Source organism: Lutra lutra, chromosome 15 (genome assembly GCF_902655055.1).
Source record: "Lutra lutra chromosome 15, mLutLut1.2, whole genome shotgun sequence".
Lineage (NCBI taxonomy): Eukaryota > Metazoa > Chordata > Mammalia > Carnivora > Mustelidae > Lutra > Lutra lutra.
The window spans coordinates 64,918,762-64,938,069 of NC_062292.1; the positions used below are offsets into that span (position 1 = coordinate 64,918,762).

The 19,308-nt window shown below is 45.0% G+C and overlaps 1 protein-coding gene and 1 non-coding gene across 5 annotated transcripts in view; both read left to right on the plus strand.

The window, feature by feature from the left end:
* The first annotated feature begins 2,565 nt into the window (after positions 1-2,565).
* SLAMF6 (SLAM family member 6) overlaps positions 2,566-19,308 on the plus strand; it is a 31,144-nt gene continuing 14,401 nt past the window's right edge. For all 4 annotated transcript variants that reach the window (XM_047704838.1, XM_047704839.1, XM_047704840.1 and 1 more), the window contains exon 1: positions 2,566-2,703. In XM_047704838.1, the coding sequence (XP_047560794.1) occupies positions 2,658-2,703 (46 nt within the window). In that variant the 5' untranslated portion in view covers positions 2,566-2,657. The remainder of the gene's footprint in view (positions 2,704-19,308) is intronic.
* Positions 8,256-8,361, plus strand: LOC125086513 (U6 spliceosomal RNA). The gene has a single exon (XR_007123237.1). It is a non-coding gene; the product is annotated as a U6 spliceosomal RNA (small nuclear RNA).

Here is a 19,308-nt window from a genome sequence, read left to right on the forward strand (position 1 = left end):
ATGAATACATTGCATTGCGTTTACTCATTAACTTAATTGCTATTTACTGAGTGTCTGTTATGTTCCTAGGTACTGTGTTAGGCTGTGGGTAAGAATGATAATCATCAACACATTTCATGTCCTCAGTTAAATTAAAAAGAAATAAAGAAGAGAGGCCAAGGAAAAATTCTGAGCCATGTGAGAAATGCTATGGTTTGAATAACAAGAAGAGCAAATCACTTCCCCTGGTTTTCAAGAGGTTCGGGTAAGTTTTGCAAGAAGATGATACCCTGTACTTGAAATTGTGCTATGTACTATGACACACTTGCTGATACAACCAAACAATCCCTAGTTTCAAGGTGAGCATGGTTTTGAACAGAAGATAAAAGGCAGGTAAATAAGATATTGGATATAAAATAGAAATATCAACTGGTATTCAAAGGACAAGGGGAAATATTTCAGAGAGAAGAGATTTTTTTCATTTAAAAATTCCAGGAGCACCTGGGTGGCTCAGTGGGTTAAGGCCTCTGCCTTCGGCTCAGGTCATGATCCCAGGGTCCTGGGATCGAGCTCCGTATCGGGCCCTCTGCTCGGCAGGGAGTCTGCTTCCTCCTCGCTCTGCCTGCCTCTACCTGCTTGTGATCTCTGTCTGTCAAATAAATAAATAAAATCTTTAAAAATTCCAGAGCTGGGGAGTGGCCAACAATGTCACTTACCAAATTCTAGGTAAGTGGGGAACAGGACTGCCATGGCTTACATCTGTAGGGGGTTCATGAGTGTGCCTTTCAAGCAGGGGGACATTTATACCCAGAGACAAATGACATCATTCCAGGTGCTCTCTCTCTCTCTCTCTACTCCTTGACTCTCATTATCTCTGCTCCTCTGTGAGTGGAGACCTAATTCTTTTCTCCTGCAAACACCCTTACGCCAGCATCTTTAAATCTTAGCAATGGAAATACGAAATCATATCTCTTTATCTCTTAACACTCATATATCAGATACAATAAGACTCTTAAGATGTTCTACTGCTGGGGGCACCTGGGTGGCTCAGTGGGTTAGGCCGCTGCCTTCGGCTCAGGTCATGATCTCAGGGTCCTGGGATCGAGTCCCGCGTCGGGCTCTCTGCTCAGCAGGGAGCCTGCTTCCTCCTCTCTCTCTGCCTGCCTCTCTGCCTACTAGTGATCTCTCTCTGTCAAATAAATAAATAAAATCTTAAAAAAAAAGATGTTCTACTGCTACAAAAGGCTGAGTTCTCAGCAAGTAGTAATCTTTTTTGCTGGTGGAGGATCTGGCCTCGATGTTGGGGACTGCTGACTGATCAGGGCAGTGGTGACTGAAGCTTGGGTGTGGTTGTGGGAATTTCTCAAAAGAAGACCATAATAAAGTTTGCCACAGGAATGGTTTCTCTGTATTAGGTGATGCCCTTTGATAACATTTTACCCAACTATGTCTACATCATATTCTAAACCCTTTGTTGCCATTTTGACAATCTTCACAGCACCCTCACCAGGCATAGAATCCATCTCAAAAAAAAAAAAAGGTTTTTTCCTCTACTCATCTGTAAGAAGCAACCCCTCATTCGTTAAAAAGTTTTGCCAAGAGATTACAACCATTCAGTCCCATATTCAGGTCCCACTTCTGATTCTGATCCTTTTAACTGTTTCTACCAAATCTGAAGTTCAAGAAGTAACCTGAACATCCATGAGGGCTCAGTTGGTTGAAGCGTCTGCCTTCAGCTCAGGTCATGATCCCGGGGTCCTGGGATCGAGCCCCCGGGTAGGGGTCCCTGCTCAGCGGGGAGCCTGCTTCTCCCTCTGCCTCTCCCCCCTTTCATGCTCTCTGTCTTTCAAATAAATAAATAAAAATCTTTAAAAAAATAGTAACATCAAAGATCAGTAATCACAGATCTGCATAAAAATATAATAATAAAAAAATTCGAAATATTGCGAGAAGTGCCAAAACGTGGCACAAAGCAAGTAAGTGTTGGGAAAATGGTGCCAGGAGACTTGCTCGACCCATGGTTCCTAAAAACTTCACCTTGTAAAAAGCACCATGTCTGCAGCACTCCGTAAAGTGGAGTGCAATGAAACAAGGTATGATTGTGATGTTGGTGGTTACACAACACTGTGAGTGTAATTAACACCCCTGAATTGAACGGTTAAAACAGTAACTTTTTTTTTTGAGATTTTATTTATTCATTTGAGAGAGAGAGAGAGAGAATGAGCATGGCAGAGGTGGGGGGACTGGCAGACTCCCGATGTGGGGCTCGACCCCAGGACCCGGAGATCGTGACCTGAAAGCCAAAGACAGACACTCAACCACCTGAGCCACCCAGGTGTCCCTCTACAACAGTAACTTTCAGCTTACAACATCACCGCATGTCATTTAGGCCATTTCACCACAATTTAAAAAAAATACCGAAAAACGAAAAAAGGACCTAGATGAAAAATGAAAATGCCAATTTACATTTCATTCTTCAGATCTTTGCCCTTTGCTCAGAAGAAAAAGTGAGTAGAATAGCAATAAAATCGGGAATGCGGTATGCAGGAAGAGGGCTTACCACACCTCTCAGAGGAAGGGGAAGTCTTCGTGAGAACCAATTTCAATCTGTGACAGAGCACTGAAGGGCAGATGCCAGGCATCGGAGGCCACCGGCACCAGCCTCTGCCGCCGACAGCATGTTCTGGCTGCTCCTGCCCCTCGCGCTTGTCTTCTCCAGCCCAGGTAAATGCCGTAGCAGACTGGCGTAGCCACGGACGGACTCCTGGTTTCTGTGCTGCTTGCTCAATCTGAATCACTTGTGCATATTGTGTGTCTGTCTGTCTGTCTGCTGTGGACCGGGGTCGGGGGGGGGTTCTTGCTGGTGCCCAAGAAAGTGCCACGTCCTCTCAACTTGGCACACTAAGTGCCCTATTTCCTTCAGAGTTCACGGCTTCACCTGCATGGGGCTGGGAGGGAGGTCTCTGCGGACCATGGGAGGTGAGCTTCTTCTAAGACCAGACGATGTGGCGTTTACAACCATCATGCTCTGATAGAAAGAGTACTGAGATGAGGATGGTGAGTTCTCCTCCCAAATTAGCTGCTGTCTTGCTCTGGAACCTTAGGTAGGTTACTGAGTGTGCCTGAACTTCACTGTCCTCATCAAAAAGACTGAAAACCTATGGCTCTGTGTAGCCAGAATTTCTGGGCATAATGAAGACACTAGAAATAGCCCTATTCGTTTCTGCTCACTGTAAAAAAAGATATCTCCCTTCCTCTGATGCAAATCAGGGTCTAGGCAGCCCAGCAGGACTGTACGTGCCACAGAGAAAGGAACGGGAGCTGGTCCTGCCTCCTGGTTCCCTACTGTCCGCTACTTGGAAAACATGAAGGGATTCTGTTCCGGGCCCTGGGCTAAGTGCTGCGCACACAATATATGCATAAGCCCCAGGACAGGCCTGTGAGTTTGAACTGTATTAACCCACTTTGAGGAGCCAAGATGATTTAAATAACTTGTCCAAATTTCATTAGCCAGCAGGTGGCAAACTCTTGAAACAGTTGGAAGAGTTCTGAGAAACAGTGACAAACACAATGAAAAGACAGAAGTGAGAGCGTTACCACAGATGTAGAGTGAACTAGAGTGACTGGCAGCAGGAGTGAGGGGAACGCGCTGGTTTTCTACTTTCTGGGACGTATCATGATCAAAGCAGGCAAAACCTCCCCTCCTTGTGGAGTTCACATTTGAGCAGGGGAAACAAATGAATGAGTGAAATGGCATATGGCACAGAGATAAATGACAACTAAGTCGAGCAGAGAAAGAGGGTATGAAGTATCGTGGAAGGGGCAGGGAAATTTCAGACAGAATAACCAACGGTGGCGAAGGTGGGTGACAAAGAGGAGGGGAGGAGGGAGCTGCCATGGAGAAGGGGAGCCTAGTTCACGACCTACTGATTTTAAGACATCAGTGTGATATCCATGAGAAGATTTCCGAAGAGCAGCTGGAAATTGAGGACTAGGGGCTGGAGGCTTGGAAGTCATGGCACAGAACTGATAAACAAAGCTAAGGAGAAAGTACAAGGAGGACAGAACCCTAGGCAGTATGTGTAAGACGAAGAAAGAGGGAGAATTTGTTTTTATAGTCGAGAGCCGCTCCCTGGCCTGAGAGCAAAGCCCCGCATCTTTGCTGCACTTTTCCCTCCTTGCAAAATTGAACCCACCCTAAAATGCAATATGCTGAGTGTCCTCAGGTTAAAATTCCTCTGCTCCTCCCCATTTCCATCAATACCTCTTGTAAAAACCCTGTGAAATAGACTGTCCTTGTTCTCATTCCAGGGAAGAGGAAAGAAAGCACAGGACCCTTCAGTAGCTTACTCTGTGTCACACAGTTATGGGCTGGGGTGGCACCGTGGGCCCTGTAGAAAAAGAAACACCTGGGAATGCACTTGCTGGTGTTCTGGAGCCCAGGAGAGGAGCGAAGGTTGCCAAGGTTGGACATCAGGGAGCCTGGCTCCAGAGTCCGTGCTCAGAATCACCTGGCTGTGCTACTCAGTTTATGCGTAGCTCCACATTCACATCAATGTATATAAAACGTGACACTAGGAAGAAAATCAGCAGGGTACCATGAAACAGAAAAACAGAGGTATCTGCTTTGCGTGGGGCCAGAAGTGTGCAAAAGCCCGCTGCTGGGAAGAGTTTGAGGAAAGGAAAGAAATCTGCTGTGGCAAAGATCTGGCACAAATCAAGTCAATTTTGAAAAGAAGCGTGAAGGAAGATGACTCATGCCATCAACCTACTTTCCAGTTGGTCAGACACTGTGACTTGCTACTTTTTTTTTTAAAGTTCACTGAAAAGAGAAACCATGTTGAGAAATAATCCCAGAAATAAGGCCGATAACTAAAATCGGGCATTTTCATGCCCTCGAGAAAGTGAATTTCACTTGTTTCTCCATTTTGTTCTTTCCAGATGGAACTTATCAAACATCGATAGGCATACAGATTACTAGGGAATCGTATAATACTGATTCTGAATGCAGACAAACACTCTGCGTTTATATGAGGCTCTCTGGTAACCCCGATGTGGCTCCGTGGGCCACACCATGAGTAGCAAGGCTCTAGATTTCATGGGACTTTAGTCATGTTGCGGCTGAAGTGAGGGAGAAATAGGGACTGAGTCTTTGCTTATGTTTGCCAGAAGCAGATACAGGTATGTGGATGTTCAGGAGAGAAGTGGTTGCTAGCGTAGGCAGAGCCAGTACATGGGAGCTGGCCCTGTGATTCTGAGGTCCTGAGTCCAAAACTTGAAGACTTTTCTGCTCAGAGATTACATCCAATGGCTCCCAGCCCTTGAGCAGGACTCGCTCCTTCTCTTACCAACCATGCACAGCTGCTAGGAATTATTATTGCTCGTTGTCATTGCTCACCACGGGCAAGGAGTTGTTTTGCATTTTGACATTATCCTCAAGAACAACTGTGCCTTTCCACCTCTCAGAGTCTGCCACCTGTCCCCATGTGACCTCCAGCCTCCCGTGCCTCTCAGCTTCCAGCCTCCCAGGCTCCATCTAGCCTCAGCGGGGTCTCCATCGGCAGGCAGCTTTTCTTTCTTTCTTCCATGAAGGTAAAATTCACAAAACATAAAATAATTGTAAAGTGTATAATTCAGTAGCATTTGGTACATTCACGGTGGTGTGCAACCTCCTTTATCATCCCCAAACATTGTAACACCTCGAAAGAAGACTGTATGTCCATTAAGCAGTGATTTCCCATTTGCCCCTCCCCCTAAGCCCCATGCCCCCCTGGCAAATACCAACTAGCTTTTTGTCTCTATGGGTTTACCTATACTGGACATTTCATATCAATGAAATAGTAAGATATGTGATCTTTCTGTCTGACTTCTTCCACGTAGTATAATGTTTATAAGGGTCATTCATATTGTACCATGTATCAGCCCTTCATTTCTTACTGTTCAGTAACATTCCATCGTATACATGTAGCACATTTTATTGATCCACGCATCTATATAGATGAGCACTTGGGTGTTTCCACTTTTGGCCCTTGTAAATGAGGATTTTCATGCAGGTATTTGCCTGAGCACCTGTTTTCAATTGTGATCCGATTCTGGATCATACGATAATTCTAGGATTAATCTGAGGAATCACTAAATAATTTTCTACAGTGGCTGGTCCGGTTTGCATCCCGACTAGCAATATATGAGGTTCTTTCTCCAGCCCTTATTTTATTAATAATTATTTATCTTACTAATTCTTTTTTAAAAGATTTTATTTATATATTTGAGAGAGGGAGAGAATGAGAGTGAGAGAGCAAGAGAGGGGGAAGGTCAGAAGGAGAAGCAGACTCCCAGCAGAGCAGGGAGTCCAATGCAGGACTCAATCCCAGACTCCAGGATCATGACCTGAGCTGAAGGCAGTCGCTCAACCAACTGAGCCACCCAGGCACCCTATCTTATGAATTCTTAAGAGCACTTACTTTCTGATGATGATGATGGCGATGGTCACTGTCCTGGAGTTGGTACTCAAAAGGTTTCTTTTCCTGTTCCAGCAACTAATTAATTAGTTTCTAAAAGATAAAATTCACAGTTGGGCAGGAGCTTCTAGAAGTTTCCTGAGTCTAGGAGGTCTCACTGGTGACAAAATCCCTCCTCCAGTTTTATTCTGCTTCTCATTCTTGAGGTGGATGAGACAAGGGATCGTCTTTTGTAGCTACTTCCTGCTGGATGTGAGCATCCTCTGGGGGCTCAGTGGAGGGGCAGAACCTCTTTCCAGCTAGTGTGAGATATGTGGGTCACTGTGCTCAGCTCTGAGCTCTTCATACCCTTGTGTTACCACCATCTGCAACTGTATGGCTTCCACATGCTTGGTCACAAACTGTACCAAACTGGTGGGTATGCAGGTCCAAGAAGTAATGAGTGGCAGGATTATTAGTGGCTGCAGGAAAGAGAGGAAATCTGTGATACTGGGTCATGCCATTTGATAGTTGGTTGGTCTTAACTGGGAGATCTTTCTCTGGTTGAAGGTATGCAGTCAAGACTCCTGATCAGAGTTTTTAAATATTCACTTCTACTTCACCTGTGGCATTATTAATCCAGGTACAACGTGACGGATTAGTTTCTACACAGATGCCCCCTCCTTCTGCTAACAAATAGTCCAGAGAGGGTCTATTATCACACACTACATTAGCTAAGGAGTCAAGGACAATTTTTAAATTCTTGAGGGCACTGCCTGTATTTCTAGCCAATGTTTCTGTTGTGCCAATTCTTTAGGGTGGCTTCATGATATAAAACCTCCCAAGGGGCGGTTAATCTGACGGTCAGTCCAATGCTGCCCAGAATCAGTCCCAGGGCTCTCTTTTCCCAATGAAGGTTGAGTAGGATTATGGAAGGTCATTCACACGGGACTCACGAAGCCTACAGTACATTGCCCAGTGAGCTGGACATCGTCAACAGACATGTGAGCAACAGCAAGAAGTGGGGAGATAAGAATCCCAGCTGGAGATGAGTCCTTGGGAGCCTGTGGTGAGGTGGCCCACAAATAAAAGCAGATCCTGGGTGCGCAGGCTCAGGGAGCTGCACTGATTTAAACCAGTGAAGCAGTTCGGGGCCCCAGCTGGGGAACGCCATTGCGTGCAGGAGACAAGGTCCGCTCCACGAGACTGTAATGGATTGGACCTGAGGCTGCCTTTCCAGGGGCCTGATTACATAAATAGGTACATCTCCAGCACCCCTAGGCTTAGCCAGTCTTGTCCTTGCCTTACATGGACTTTCCCATGTCCTTGTAGTGTTGTCGCATCCCTTCGATGGACACCAATGAGCTTCACTTGGAAAGCAATCCTCAGTGACCTTGACAGTAAGAGGGGCTGTGGCTGTTTCAGGGGTATACCCACAGCAGGGCTCTGGTGCTGAGGTGCGATTTAGGTATCACACCTCTCTCCTCCCAGTATCATTAACAATGAGGGTAAGATTTACACAGAGAATTTCTCTATGGGAATGACTCAGCCGTACAACTAGGGAAGGAAAATTTTTATTTTCCTTTATTTTTTTAAAATGTATGTATTTATTTGAAAGAGTGCAGCCATGAATGGGAGGGGCAGAGGGAGAGGAAGAGAAAATCTCAAGCAGTCTCCCTATTGAGCACAGAGCCTGACTCTGGGCTCAATCCCACAGTCCTGAGATCATAACCTGAGCTGAAACCAAGAGTCAGATGCTTAGCCCACTGAGTCATCCAGGTACCCCTGGAAGGAGAATTTTTAAAGGAATTCAGGAAGCCCATAAAAAAACGTACATTAGTGCTCTCTTCGACAGCACATATACTAAAATTGGAAAGATACAGGGAAGATGAGCATGTCCCTGCTCAAAGATGATGTGCAAATTCCTGAAGCATTCCATATTTTAATGTGTTAATCGAAATCAAATTTTGCCTTGTAATTATGTGTTATTTCCTAAGCCCAAAATGTATGTATTAAGCATAAAACCTGTTATAACTTTTAAAAAAATTTCCCATGGCAGCATTAGGATAGAGTGGACTTTACATCCTTTTTTAAAATTTTAAAATTTTTATTAAAAGATTTTATTTATTTATTTGACACAGAGAGTCACAGTGAGAGAGGGAACACAGCAGGGAGAGTGGGAGAGGGAGAAGCAAGCTTCTCCCTGAGCAGGGAGCCCAATTTGGGGCTCAATCCCAGGACCCTGGGATCATGACCTGAGCTGAAGGCAGATGCTTAATGACTGAGCCACCCAGGCTCACCCACTATATCCTTTTTTTTAGAGTAGATTTTTTTTTTCCTGATTTTTACCCTTCAGAACATACTACTAGCAACAGGACATTTTTTTAAAAATTTTTTATTAATTTTTAAATTTTTTAATAAACATATAATGTATTTTTATCCCCAGGGGTACAGGTCTGTGAATCGCCAGGTTTACACATTTCACAGCACTTACCATAGCACATACCCTCCCCAATGTCCATAACCCAACCACCATCTCCCGACCCCCCTCCCCTCAACAACCCTCAGCCTGTTTTGTGAGATTGAGTCTTTTATGGTTTGTCTCCCTCCCAATCCCATCTTGTTTCATTTATTCTTTTCCGACCCCCCAAGCTCCCACGTTGCATCTCCACTTCCTCATATCAGGGAGATCATATGATAGTTGTCTTTCTCTGATTGACTTATTTAGCTAAGCATGATACCCTCTAGTTCCATCCATGTCATCGCAAATGGCAAGATTTCATTTCTTTTGATGGCTGCGTAGTATTCCAGTGTGTGTGTGTGTGTGTGTGTGTGTGTGTGTGTGTGTATATACCTCATCTTCTTTATCCATTCATCTGTTGATGGACATCTAGGTTCTTTCCATAGTTTGGCTATTGTAGACATTGCTGCTATAAACATTCGGGTGCACGTGCCCCTTTGGAGCACCACGTTTGTATCTTTAGGGTATATACCCAGTAGTGCAATCCCTGGGTCATAAGGTAGCTTTATTTTCAGCTTTTTGAGGAACCTCCATGCTGTTTTCCAGAGTGGTTGCACCAGCTTGCATTCCCACCAACAGTGTAGGAGGGTTCCCCTTTCTCCGCATCCTCGCCAGCATCTGTCATTTCCTGATTTGTTAATTTTAGCCATTCTGACTGGTGTGAGGTGGTATCTCATTGTGGTTTTGATTTGTATTTCCCTGATGCTGAGTGATGTGGAGCATTTTTTCATGTGTCTGCTGGCCATCTGGATGTTTTTCTTTGCAGAAATGCCTGTTCATGTCATTGCCCATTTCTTTTCTTTTTTTTTTTTTAAGATTTTATTTATTTATTTGTCAGAAAGAGAGGAGCGAGAGCAAGCACAGGCAGACAGAGTGGCAAGCAGAGGCAGAGGGAGAAGCAGGCTCCCCGCCAAGCAAGGAGCCCCATGTGGGACTCGATCCCAGGACGCTGGGATCATGACCTGAGCTGAAGGCAGCTGCTTAACCAACTGAGCCACCCAGGCATCCCCACTGCCCATTTCTTGATTGGATTATTTGTTCTTTGGGTTTTGTTGTTGAGTTTACTAAGCTCTTTATAGATTTTGGATACTAGCCCTTTATCTGATATGTCATTTGCAAATAGCTTCTCCCATTCTGTCAGTTGTCTTTTGGTTTTGTTAACTGTTTCCTTTGCTGTACAAAAGCTTTTGATCTTAATGAAATCCCAATAGATCATTTTTGCCCTTGCTTCCCTTGCCTTTGGCAATGTTCCTAGGAAGAAGTTGCTGTGGCTGAGGTCAAAGAGGTTGCTGCCCAAACAGGACATTTTCGGAATAGATTCAGTAACATTTTATTAAAGGACTTGTGTGCTAAGTACTGTGTATATTCCTATGTTAGGTGGTCACCTCTAACAATTTATTTTTTTTAAGATTTTATTTATTTATTTGACAGAGATCACAAATAGGCAGAGAGGCAGGCAGAGAGAGAGAGGAGGAGGCAGGCTCCCCGCCGAGCAGAAAGCCTGATGTGGGGCTCGATCCCAGGACACTGAGATCATGACCTGAGCTGAAGGCAGAGGCATTAACCCACTGAGCTACCCAGGCGCCCCCTGCAACAATTTAATGTTAAAAATTTTGGTCTCGGATGTCCTGATTTCCACTCTCTTTGTGTGTTTGGAAAAAGCATATATATATATATATATATATATATATATATATATATATATACACACACACACACACACACACACATACATACACACACATGTATGCTAATATATATGTATACATATATGTATATATGTATATATGTATATATATATATACATATATATATATGGTTTTTCAGGACTTTTTTTTTTTAAAACATATTGAAGCCTTTAAAAAAAAAAGATATTCACACATTCTCAATGTATGGTAAAACAGACAGAAGTAACTTCTCGAGGTCCAGAGTGGAGCCGTACTCCCCAGGCGCCCACCTCACTCTCAGCCAGCTCCTGACGCCACCCAGGTCCTCTGCACAGGGCACTTGGAAAACACTGGTCAGGAACATTTCCTTGTTCTCCTTAGCCAGATAGCAGTACCGCTGTCCCCAGTGTCAAACTGATCTGGTCTTCATCATTTTGTATTCTGGTTTCAACCAGAATCATCCCAAATTGCATCTTATTTTTCATTCCAATTTTCCAATTAATTCTTTTTACTCATTCTTAATCAGGTTCATCAGTATACGCTATTATTTGTAAGAATGGTGATTCCAGCAAGTGAGGAGAACTGAATCCCTTTTTGCAGTTCTGAATAAAAGCATTTACAATTTCTAAATTATTGTTTTATAAAATTCTTACAGCCTTACCATTTCACCTCATCACAGGTGGATTTAATATTGTTTTGTGTAAAAACAGTCCTTTCCCCCATTGTGTCATTGTTTCTTAAAATGCATTACAAAAAAATAACCAAGTTGACTTTCACACCTTATATAATCACCGGTGTTACAAACACAAACTGGGGTGACAGCGTCCTAGAAAGACATACTATTTCTCACATATGCCCTTACTGAGAAAATAATATACCAATGAGCATGACCATGTCAACTTGTGCTTCAAACTGAAATTTTTAAGATCATAAAATTACTAAGTCAGATCAGGGATTTACAGCCGTGGTTTTGGTAATGCCTTAGGCAGCCTTTCCAGAGTAAATTCTGGGCCCTATTGGTGTTTATGCTCCATTTGACATATATTGCCTTTTCATTTTATCCATTTCCTGGTAAACCATCTTCAGCAAATTTTTCCTAGTCTCTTTAGGCATGCGGCTGGTAGTCATGGGAACGAGACATAATGGAGGCCAGAAGTTGGGTTGAGATCGAAAGAGACTACTTTGTGCTTTAATGAAGTCATACTTGATAATAAGTGTATAAGTTACTAATATATGAATTGGTGTTAAATGTATCTTCCATTTGAATTCCCATTGGGTAAAGCTATTTCTTGAAGTGACGACAATTACATTAGGGTCCCTCTGGACTGGATGGTACAGAAGCCGTCCAGTCTGTCTGCAGGCGCTGGTGACAAATCCAACAGCTTTTGGTTTATCTCCTTCTGCTGTGAGTTTACTTAGTTTCCCTTGGGAGTTCCGTTCCCAAGGTGCCCTGGTGTGTCTGTAGCCTGAGATGTTCCTAGAACCGCTATGACAATAAACAGTATCAGGAAAGTGTTCACACTAAGATCTTAAGGGCTAAAACAGATCTTAAGGGCTAAAACATGGTACCTGGCCTCTGGAGCCTGGTGAGCAGGGCCAAGAGGACTTGAAAACTATCCGTTTTCACCATGTATTAGCAATGAGCGGCGGTATGTCTTACTGAGCAGTCACAGGGGAAATGGGTTAAGCTCTCAAAGGCAGCGAAGCTGCACAGCGGTTAGCCCTGTATGGACTGAAATCACTGCAGTTCACATCTGAGCGTCCTGCCCACTGGGGTTTTACTTTCCTGCATGTCCCTGGAACAGAAGTCTCAGGCCAGAGAGTGGCTCACAGTTGTGCTTGTTGTCATCTGTTGCTTGGAGCACCTCGTCTCCTGAGTGCCGGTGACCTTTCCACTCCAGAGTCGGGGATCCAAGGCACCACTCCTTTTCGCTTTACAGGGGAATGCATGGCCAACAGTACTAGGTGGGACCCTGTGCTTATTGGGTGTGGTTAATCCTGGAGTGACGACTTTTCCAAGTTTGGAGGTATACCCAGTGCCAGGTTGGTCAGGTGAAGCCTGATTTCAGTAGGTAGGCGAAGGGGAAAGTCCCAAGGATCGTGTTGGAGATTAATTGGATGCTTAATTATTAATTATTATTATAAATTATAATAAATTATTAATGCTATTAATTATATGTTTAATGGCCAGAGAAACCTCTGGGTCTGGTGGTGAGGAGGAGTGAGAGACTTTAGGAAAAAGTTTCCCATATGTTGTTTTGAATGGGCCTGATTTTGGTTTACCCTTTGGAGCAGCTCTTACCTTGGTGGGAGCTATCAGTAATAATTTTAAACAGTTTTGCTGTGTTTCTGGACACAACTTCACCGGATCTTTTCCAAGGGGTTCTTTTAGTTTCCCCTGACTTTCTAGAGGACTGAGGTCTCTAGGCACAGAGTACAGCCTCCATTTGATGTCCAAAGCTCTGGCTACCCCAGAAATAACCTTTGAGATGAAAGCCGACCCATTGTCGCTTATTTGTCTGACAGTAGACACACCGGTTTGCTATTCTTTTAATAACCTTTCTCATCCCCGGAATGTCTGTAATCTTTGCTAACCATAGGCATAAAGCTTCTTGGCCATCACGAGTTGGATCACGTGCACTCTTAGGAACCCCATACAGTTTGCTGGGTGCCCGGACGTTCCCACTGCTCTTTTGTAATCCAGTCTCTGACTATCAGGGACTACAGGAAGCCCATTTTTGCTGCCTCCTTTGTTTCATCACAGGAGTAGGTTGGGATGGACTGATAAAGTGGCAAGGAAGGGATTAATGGCCTCAGCAAACTCTCCCCTGATCTAGGCCTTTCCATGCCTGTGTCAGCCAAACAACCTCCCTGTATCACTTCTGAATTTCCTTCCTGGTGGCCCTTACAGTGAATGACCCACTGCCACCTTTGGTGGCTTGTGCCCTGCTTCTAACAGCCTGTGGATTTCTTTGCTGTATCTGATTTCTTTATTTCCAGCATTTAAGAACCCTCTTTCTTTCCATATGGCTTCATGAGCGTGGGTTACAGAGAAGGTGTATTTAGAATCAGTGTGAATAGGTGGCACTCGATCTTGACCCAATTCTAAAGCTCTGCTTAGCACAATCATGTCTGCCCGGGGCCAGCCTCTGAGCCTCCACGAGAGTGTTGAGGGACACAACCACAGAACCTGCCTGTCCCGCCCATTCTCTATGAAACCACCACCATCTACAAACCAGCCTTCCTCTGCACTGGACGGTGCTCCACTTTGGAGATCTCTGGGACTAGGGCAGACTTGATCCTTTACTTCTGGGCGACTGTGGGGCGTGCATGGATGCAGATCAGGAAGTAGGGTGGCTGGGTTGGAAGTGTGACATGGTTTCAGCTGTCACCGAGGGGGGCTTCTAGCAGCACGCCCTGACATCGCAGTAATCTCTGTTAGGACAGCCCCAGAGGCCTCTCGGTTTCCAAGAGACCAGAGGCCGGGTGTGGGGTCCAGACTAATAGGTTGACTTGTAGTTTTTCTCTGCCTCTTTGATCAAAAGGCATGTAGCCGCCACAGCCCTCAGGCAGGAAGTCTGACCACTGGCCACCATGTCCAACTGTTTAGAGAAATAAACTACTGTTCTCTCCAAGAGCCCCAGCATTTGGGTTAACACCCCCATGGCCACTTCTTGTTACCACTTCTTCTTACTACCCTTCTGAAAGAGGGGCGTTCAGTCTATTGAAATCTTGATCACATGCTTTATTCCGCTCAGACAGGTTGGCCTCATGTCCCTGAAGCTGATCATAAAGGCGTTTCACGGTTAGCCCAAAGTTAGGAACACAGATGTGCAAAACCCAGCCATCCCCCAAATCCCACAAAATTGCTTGCGGGTTCTTGGTGGAGCTGGCGGACATACTGCTTTTTCTCTCTTGAGGAAAACCTTGTTGCCTCCCCACCTCCCACCTTAGAAATAATGAGCCCCAAGCATTTTACAGTTTCTTTAGAAATTTGAGCTTTTTCTTTTGATACCTTATACCCCTTGCTGACTAGGACATTTAACATGAATATAGTATTTTTGTCAGAATATCTTGAGTGAGGCTGGCTATTGGAATACCATCCATGCATGGCCTGAGAGTTCTCTTCTAGAGTTAACTCGTTTAAAGCTTGTTCTAGGATTTTTCCAGAGATAGTGGGGGAATTATTTTTAAATCCCTGAGGTAAGCCAGGCAGCAGTACTGTTTTCTTGGGTGGCCGAGGGCTTCACACTCAAAGGCAAATAATTCTTGGGATTCAGAATCTAGTGGGAAGTAGAAAAAGGCCTTCTTTAAATCTAACACAGTGTAATATTTACTATCACTTGGCAAATTGGCCAATAGGGTATATGGATTGGGTATTACGGGATATAAGTCTCGAATAGACTCATCAACAGCTTGGAGACCTTGAACAAATCTGTTCCTTGGTCCCTGGCTTTTTAACAGGTAAACTGCGGTATTGCGTGGGGATCTACATGGCCTGACCAACGTTTGCTCTGAGAATCTATTTATTACCCAGAAGATCCCTTTTATAGCTTCTGGTTTTAATGGGTGTTGCCTTGCCCCTGGCCAATGATTGATCTGTTTTCTTTTATTTTTCAAGATTTTATTTATTTATATAAAAGAAAGAGAGAGAAAGAGAGAGCACAAGCAGAGGAAAAGGCAGAGGGAGAAGCAAGCTCCCAGCGGAGCAGGGAGTCTGATGTGGGAGTTGATCCCAGGACTTTGGGATCATGACCTGAGCTGAAGGCAGACGCTCAACTGACTGAACCACCCAGGTGCCCAATCAATCTGTTTCAATTCCATCATCAAGAGTGTGGCACTGTGGGCACATCTCACTCATCCTTGTGCCCCGACCTCTGGGTTAACCTGGCTTAAAATAGTTTGAGCAATCTTCTCTCCTGCAGACACTAACAGACCATGTAGTAGAGCTGTGGCTTTAGCTCCCCCGGACCCGGACACTTGGATCTCTCTCCCGTCCTGCTTCTAACTGAGTAAGGCTCTCAATTAGGATAAAATGTCTCCTCCTAAAAGAGGAACAGGATGTTCTGGTGCATAAAGAAAAGAGTGTTTTAGTCATCTTGACCGTATGCTGCAGGTCAGAGTCTCCAGAAATCTTTCAGTTTCTCCTCCTCCCGAGACTCCTTTTATACTACATTTTGTGTTAGAAAGGCTACTCTTTTGGGTGCTCGACACAGAGAAAGTGGCTCCAGTATTGGGCAAAAATTCAACCCACTCTCCTCCCCACTGAGAGGGTCACTCAGGGCTCCTCATGGGAAGTGAGGATCTGGTTATTTGAAGCTGGCCAGGGAGCCCCATGGCCCCGGCACATCCCATCTTCACTGAGGGGCAGCTGGGATGATTCCGTTTTGCCCATCCTCCTTTTGGGGGTGGTGTGAGCACTTCTGTTTCCATTGCCCTTCCTGTTTACAGGAGGCACCCTGACTGTAACCCAACTCTGTTAGCCACCTCTTGATCCCATGGGTGGGGTGCAGGTTGACACAGGGGCCGGGGACAGTCACCCACAACGTCTTCCTTCCTGACCCTGGGTTACCTCAAGTGGCCTGGAGCACCACCATCAGAAGGCAGCTCAGTTTTCAGCTTTCTGGACCCCTCTCCCGCCAACTCCCCCCACCCCACCCCCATCCTCATTGAACACCCCAAATGCTGCTTCTGCTAGCTGAGCGGAGTCAGTTTTGGGACCTATGGTCAGTTTTTGACGTTTTCCACAGATTTCTGGAGTGCTTTTGAGATATGAAATAGGTATTAAGGACCACTTGGATTACCTTATGCCTTGAGGTCCCAATTTCTAGGCTATCTCAGACTATTCTGGAGCCTGAGAAGGCTGGTGGGTTTGCATTTTTTCCCTGGTGAATCTCCCTCAATTTGGATGAATTATAGGAGGTCTACTCACTTCTTGCATGTATTTCAAAAGCAACCTCCAGAAAAGCCATATAAATCCTCTCTCCCATCTAAGGAGTCAGGATCCCACTGAGGGACAACTCCTGGCACTCCCTCTTCACTATCTCTGGGAACACGACCCAGGCTGATAGTCCGTTTTAGCCCCTTCTCTGGCTTTTGTCACTCCAACAGACTGTTCTTCTGGCTTTAGGAGGATGGTTAGTAAAGCTTGGATGCCCGCCCCGACTGGGCTGTGCATAGAAAATATGCAGTCAATTTATGAATTCAACTAGCTAAGACCCTGGTGTGTCTTCCAGTCACACAGGTGTGATGTTGAAAAGAGGACATTAATGAGACGCCTGTGACCATTAGGAACCTCTCTAAATGGGAATATTCTGGAAGTGGGTCCTTAATCTAGTAGTCCTATCTAGTAAGGGAGGAGACATTGGGACCTGCTTGGGGGGGTGTTAATGGGAAACCAGGGGTTGGCACTAGCGGGGTTGGCAGAACTGGGGTCTCGGTGTCACTAAGGATCTGGGTACCAGGGAAATAAGGCAAAGGTTTATAACGACTTCATGGCTGACTTGGAAATGTAGAAGGGATTTTTTTTTTTAAAGATTTTATTTATTTATTTGTTAGAGAGAGAGAGAGCGTGGGAGCACAGGCAGACAGAGTGGCAGGCAGAGGCAGAGGGAGAAGCAGGTTCCCCGCGAGCAAGGAGCCTGATGTGGAACTCGATCCCAGGACCCTGGGATCATGACCTGAGCCGAAGGCAGCTGCTTAGCCAACTGAGCCACCCAGGCGTCCCTGTAGAAGGGATTTGAGGCTAACGGTTTCTAGCTTTTATCTCCTCTGACTTAAAGGACTAGTTCTTCATCAGATTTAATATGGGAAGTATTTTTGCGGTTTTAGGTTCCACCTTAATCTTACAAATTTTACATTTCCTCTGTAAACCTTCATTTCGATATAGTGGCATAAAGCATTGAACATATAGGATCCCTTCCCATTTTCTTACCTTTCTACAAAATACTTTTAAATGCAATGTGTTATTGAAATTTAAAGTTTCATTTCCTGGTCATTTTTCTCAATCCTCTATAGTATGTTGTGGTCAGGCTATGTTGCAAAAGGAGATCACTTGCTTTTAAGTCCAGGGGAAGTATCCAAACGCCTTCCAGTTCTGGAGGCTACAGTCCACAGTCTTTCCCTCAGAATGGAACTTGTCCCACGTTCTGGGAATCTTCCTTCGAGTCTCCTTCTAACCTACAAAGGTAACTTACAGTGAGTAGTGGTGACGCGAATGCCACACCCTCTTGCTCACAGAATATTTAAGACTCCCGTGGCTTGCCCTTAAGGGAAAAGCTAGAGAAAGAAAGGTGCCCCAGTGGCTTTTTAAAAGATGTTGGGAGACTGCCAAGGAGTCTGAGATTTCTATCTTATCAGTTAGTAAAAGGGGAAGTAAACCAGAGAACAGGGGACCTCTACTTAGAGATTGCCAGTAAAGAAAGAGAAAGGAAGGACAAGGTACACAAAGGCCAAGCCCCAGGGGAGTGAGCCAAATATTGACTAAATATGACACAGGTATTAGGTCAGCCAGGGCAGAGGTGTCTGGAAGTCTCCCAGACCCTAAGCACCCGACATCAGAACTAGCATCCAGAGCCCTTGACAAAGGGACCAACCAAATTTACCCTGTGGACTGGTCCTTAAAGAAAAGCTCTGGTTTCACCAGGCTGGAGCATCCAAGCCTCTTGAAGATCCAGGTTATACCAGCTTCCTGTTTTTCCCGATTTACCCAGACTTTGTGAGGTAATTCTAATTTACCCCTAAAAGTTGTGCTGTCGACCCAGCTTATGCCAGCAGAGATCATTTTGAATAAACATTCTCAGTGTGGCCCCTGGATTTCAGGGGCGGTCCCAACACTGGTGGCGGTTATAGGCACCAAGGAGGGAAAGCCCCTCGAGGAATCCAAGCCCGGCCCGTCCCCAGGAGCTTGAATGGGTTAGCCCAGGACGGGCTGTCACTGTCCTCTGCTCCGCTCATCAGAAACCAGGGAACTAGAGGGCAGAACCACAGAAGGACAAGAATCCATCTGGGTCATCAGACTTTGTTACTGGGCCCATGTGGGTCAGTCCCATGGTGAGTTATAGAGAGAGACTACACTAGCTGGAGATGCCTTATGAAATCTTCTTTATTTGCAGCAAATAAAGAGAACGTGGAGAATTTCCAAAGCCGTGACTCCCCAAACAGGAGTAAGCAGCCTCCTTCTTTCCTTTCTTTTAACGCAATCTTTTAAAGAATAAGCACAATCCCTATTCTCAAGATTCTGGAAAAGAGAGGAAAACCATTTCATAATAACAACAAGAAGAAAGAAGGATTTGGTACTGAGTGTACCTGGTACAAGGCAGTGCAGAAGTCAGCCCCATCCTAGCTCAGGGGCTACCTTACTGCACCAAAACTACTCCCTTACCTACCGGGCTCCTCTTCCACATAGTAAGCCCAGAAGACCAACATTTTCTATTCACATTCCTGATCTTTAGCCCCAAAATTGGTCCATAAAAGGAATCTAATACATATCGTCTGAATGCCATGATTTCTAAGGCTTCATTCACTGAGTTACCATAGAACTAAGCAAATAGTAGAAGAATGTCTTGTTAAATGCATAATTGCGATCAATTTTTTAAAAAGGACATTTCAAGGAATATGCTAGGAAGAGAGGCAACAGTTCCTGGGGAGTCCTCGGGCCCCAGGGTACTCCCAAACTCCTTACAAATACTCATTGAATGAGTCA